The sequence below is a fragment of the Hakea prostrata genome, chromosome 1, assembly GCF_041222555.1.
Source record: "Hakea prostrata isolate BN-2017 chromosome 1, UWA_Hpros_2, whole genome shotgun sequence".
In the NCBI taxonomy this organism is placed as follows: Eukaryota; Viridiplantae; Streptophyta; class Magnoliopsida; order Proteales; family Proteaceae; genus Hakea; species Hakea prostrata.
In genome coordinates this window covers 43,245,967-43,250,418 of record NC_142600.1, presented here as the reverse complement: position 1 = coordinate 43,250,418, position 4,452 = coordinate 43,245,967, and the positions used below count along the sequence as shown (strand labels likewise).

Here is a 4,452-nt window from a genome sequence, read left to right as displayed (position 1 = left end):
CTGAACTATGGATCTTCGGGGCTGTGGATCACATCCCGGGTATGCCAGATAGGGTACCGGCTGGGTGGATGTGACAATGTAGGTGCTGGAGTTTGATGGGCCAGACTGGTTTGGGTTAACCAGTCTACGTCAAATCAACATGGTCTACGTCAAACCAGTTCAATCAACCCAATCTAGGTGTTTTTACCCTCTCTTCAAATATTCAATTTCAGAGGTCCACACTTAGTTATTCGCATTTCCCAATTTGTCAGCTTTAATGCACCAAGCATTGTCGCAAACGTCATAATAGATACTTTACATCCGTACGACTGGATGACGTCGAAATTTCAGGAAATTAATACAGATATCATGGAAAGCATTAGAGGCCAAAAAGATCATTTTATTCAAAGTTTCCTGAATTGGATGAAACTTTGAATTGCCATTCAATATGAGGAATTAAGGTTGCTGAATCAACTAAATTAGGTGGTACAAATATCAAGAATCTCACTAAGATGAAAACAATTACCGGAATCCGCAAAAATATTAAATGGGGGACCTTATGATTAGTTGGGTAAACTAAAGGGTTTCAAATAAATGAAGAGGCATGAGTATGAATGATCAATCCAAGGGTACCCGAAACCGTAATTTTTCAAAAGTTGCCAAAATTGGCAAAAAGTCTACATCCAGAGTGGAAATATTTTAATAAGACTACTAGTAATTTGGTAACTTGCCTACAAATCAATTGTGCGTGCAATCAGCTTGGGCATGCATCATCGTCACTAAGACGCATTCTCAGGTGTCAAATTCTGGGTCTGCACACAACACATACATAATTCAATCTAAATTTGACCATGAATAGGCTATATTCTAAACTAACATCTCTATAAAGATCAAAGCCAAAACTGACTCTAGATTGGTTTTTAAGTCCTCTAAAGCACAGTTTCCAATCCTGTTTTGTTCGTATATATATGGTAGAAATACGACTGGAGAGCCTAGACATCATGATTTTTAATATTTTTTTACCAATTCATTAAGCGATGTAGATTTAACATCGTATCTACCATAAAATTTTAGCCTAAAATTTCTTATAGAACCTGTTACATGATTTTTTCCTAACAAAATTCAGGTTCTGAATACAATTCTAGTCCGAATTCTATATTTTATCATCCAATCAGACAAGGTCAAAATGGTCTCAAACTTAATACGGTTGTTTGTATATCTTGTAGTAAGAGAAGAGAAAATGTTTCTTTTAGAAATAAATTGGATTAAGAGATCTATCAGTGCCATCCATGACTTGGCAGAACTAGTCCATGAGGGTAGGGAATTAAAAATAATTCTAAACCTCTCTAGGGTTTGCCATCTTGGTCTCTCTTTTCAATTTTTATTCAAACTCTACTTCTATTTTCTCTCGACTCCTCAACCAACTTCAAACCTGCGAGTAGGAATCTTTGTTTCAAATTGATTTTTTTTTTCTATGCTCACTAGGATTGGAACCCTAGACCTATTCTACTTAATTAATGTTTCAAATTTGATTAATTTGCTACCAATTATTTATTTTAAAATACCAATAAAATGTAAATTGAATAACACTTCCTTTGAGGGGTTCTTCTTCTTAGTGAGATAGTTCAAGCAACAAAAACATTGTTGAAATTCATACAAAACAAGGACATTAATGATCTCTACATCGAATACATGAGGGGAACAATGACTGAACTATGTCTAAAATTTTCAGTTCCCTCCTCAATTAAGATCGAGAATGCATAGGATACATACAATATTCATCTGTTGGGTGCGCATAGACTATAATTTTAGCCACTGGAGATGCACGCTGTAAATGAAATAACTGGAGATACACCTGCATATTTGCACTAGAGGTTATCTTGTGATGGTTCTTGTGTGGCACGAGACATATAATTTCCAATGCGACCGCCTTCTCTAACACAAACTTCACCAACAGCATTTCCATCTCTTCAAACTTGAAACCATTCAACCTTACAAATTTAAGGTGCTGAAGTTTATAATCAAGTTCTGCTAGTGGGTATCTTCCTTGTTGTTCCCAGTAAAGCCCACGGTAGAAAGAAAATCCATTGAGCTGTAAGATTTTGTCCAGGGTGGCAACAATGTCAGTTTAGTACTTGGAATTGAAAACAAAAGAAAGGATAAACTGAAACTAGATATACGCACTTACATCTATGAAAATTCTTTCTAGGTTTGGGCAGTTCTTGAGGAACAAAGCAACATCATAGGGATTGCAGTAGCTTGATGTCTCCATCCACAACTGAAATTCCTTCAAATTGGGTAAGCTGAACTGACTACCTCTAAGCTCTCCATTTCCATACTTGGGTGACAGTCCCTAAATTCATATAATCATGAAGAAAATCATATTAAGATTATGTTCATCAATAAAATTACTTTTGAGTTTAGAAAGGATAGAAAAAATAAATAAATAAAAATGAAGTGTTCAATTTACCTGGAGGAAAAGACTAGAGACAGTGAGAATGTTGACATTAACTAAATCGTTTGGAAGACTTTCCAGGAATGAATTCTCCGTAACCCCTCTGATCACTGAAGGTGTGAAATCAAGCATTGCATCTTTCAGGTTTGGGGTACTAGCAGGAGCGAAAACGATCCTCCCACTCCCAGAAAAATGCAGTGAATGTAGGGTTGGTGCATCAATATTCACCCAATGTAGGGTTCTATTATGAGTGATCTTCAAATTCTTGAAACTCCGCAGATTTCTATTTGAAATCCCGAGACTACGAATCAATTGACACTTATGCAGCTCTAGATTCTGTAAAAGCAAACATGTTTCCAACACATAATGGATTATATCTTCAGTGACATCAACCCTGCTAAAAGAGAGACTGGTGAGTGAACGCAAACCGTCCAAGCATTCAAACGGGGGAATAAAAACACACATAGATAATTTAAGAACCCTCACTGATCCACATTCCAAGAGAAAATCTGGAACCCTATAAACCAAATTCCTCCTTGATTCCACTGAGAAGTCTAGGTCGACTTCTTCCACTTTTTTCATCGCAGCAAAGCGAATCCATTCGTCAACTTGAGGAACCCTCTGGCTCGGTTCAATGAAGAGTTTAAATCTACGTATCTCATCACCCATATGAAGCTCCAACAGACGATCAATTATTGCGGCCATCTGTTCTTGGCCCAGCCCTTCCGCGAACTCCTCATCAAAGTCGAGATTTCGCCCGTATAGCCATGAATGACGAAATCTTGAAGCTAAAATTCCCATCTTTACGGCGAACTTTATCGGCAAGAAAGAGAATATGTTATCAAGAACGTCGTCTGGTAGCGCAGCACTCTCTCTACAGCTATTTCGTTTCATTCTCTTTGTCGACGTTCCCTGCTGCTGCCGCTGCATAATCTGCATGGCTTGTTCTCCCTTTTTTCTTGTCATTAGAAGGACAAGATCAACTATGGATCTCCCGCTCGTCGTCTTCTTCTTCGTCTGCTTCTCTTTCTTCTTCTGAGCAGTGATTTTAAAGAGATCTGCTTAGAGAGAACTGAAAAAGCAAGTCTGATATAATTATTGTTGGGTCAGAGTGATGGTAGGGAAGCCTTTTTATGGAGTTAAAAGTATTTATGATCTCTTTGTATCTCTCTCACCCTATATTTCGATATGTGAAATAGCCAAGCGAAGAGGGTGCTTTCTTCGACTGAAACGGAACTCCATTTGGTAGCTGCACTCTCTGATTTCACGATTTACGTGAGAATCATAATGCCTGAGAAACTGGCCGAACCCCTAGTTTTCGGATTGTAATCCTCTGCGGCCACCAAGGAGCGGCCATCCAGCGGCCGCTCCTTTGATGGCCGCCACATGTCATCAAGAAAGCAGATATGCACGATTTAACAATCCTTTGTTTTCTTGTTAAACCGGTTAAACAATTCGGTTCAGATGAATGAACCGAATTATAAACCAAGCCGGTTACTCATTAAAAGAAAATAATAATAAATAAAACTCAAAAACCTTGCTCTCCCTCTCCTCTCGCCTGCAAATCATCTTTGTCCTCTGTTACTTTCTTTCTCTGACATCGTCTTCGTCATCGCCTAAAAACCAAGAAGAACCTGCAACAACCCTCTCTCTTCGAGATCAACGAAGAAGAAAAAATGGGGTTGGTTCCAAGATTGCAAACCACCGCCGTGACCCAGTGTAAGATCAAGAACCTTCATAGAGGTGGGATCATTGTGAGTTCTGATGATCAGCTCATAATTACGCTACCCGATTCAAGGGTTTTGAAAGTTATTGCACGATCTATGCTTCTGGCTTTGGCCATTGTTACTTCTCCATGGCTTGGTTCAATGGTCATTTGGGATTCATCCTTATCTTACACTCCTGTAACCTCTGATGCTCAAATCCATGGTGAATCATAGTTGAATCTACTTGTTCATGATTTGAGCAGCGAAGGTCTCTTCAAATCGGGCGACAAAGCCCTCCTCGTGAGCTGAAAT

The 4,452-nt window shown here is 38.7% G+C and overlaps 1 protein-coding gene across 1 annotated transcript; it reads right to left on the bottom strand.

Annotated features, from left to right (window-relative positions):
• Window positions 1-1,723: 1,723 nt before the first annotated feature.
• On the bottom strand, window positions 1,724-4,047 carry LOC149029003 (FBD-associated F-box protein At1g61320-like). The gene is made up of 4 exons (XM_089139071.1): window positions 4,020-4,047; window positions 2,450-3,492; window positions 2,168-2,332; window positions 1,724-2,071 (listed from the first exon to the last, which is right to left on the bottom strand). The coding sequence occupies exons 1-4, from the start codon at window positions 4,045-4,047 to the stop codon at window positions 1,724-1,726; spliced, it is 1,584 nt and encodes a 527-aa protein (XP_088995197.1).
• Window positions 4,048-4,452: the final 405 nt, after the last annotated feature.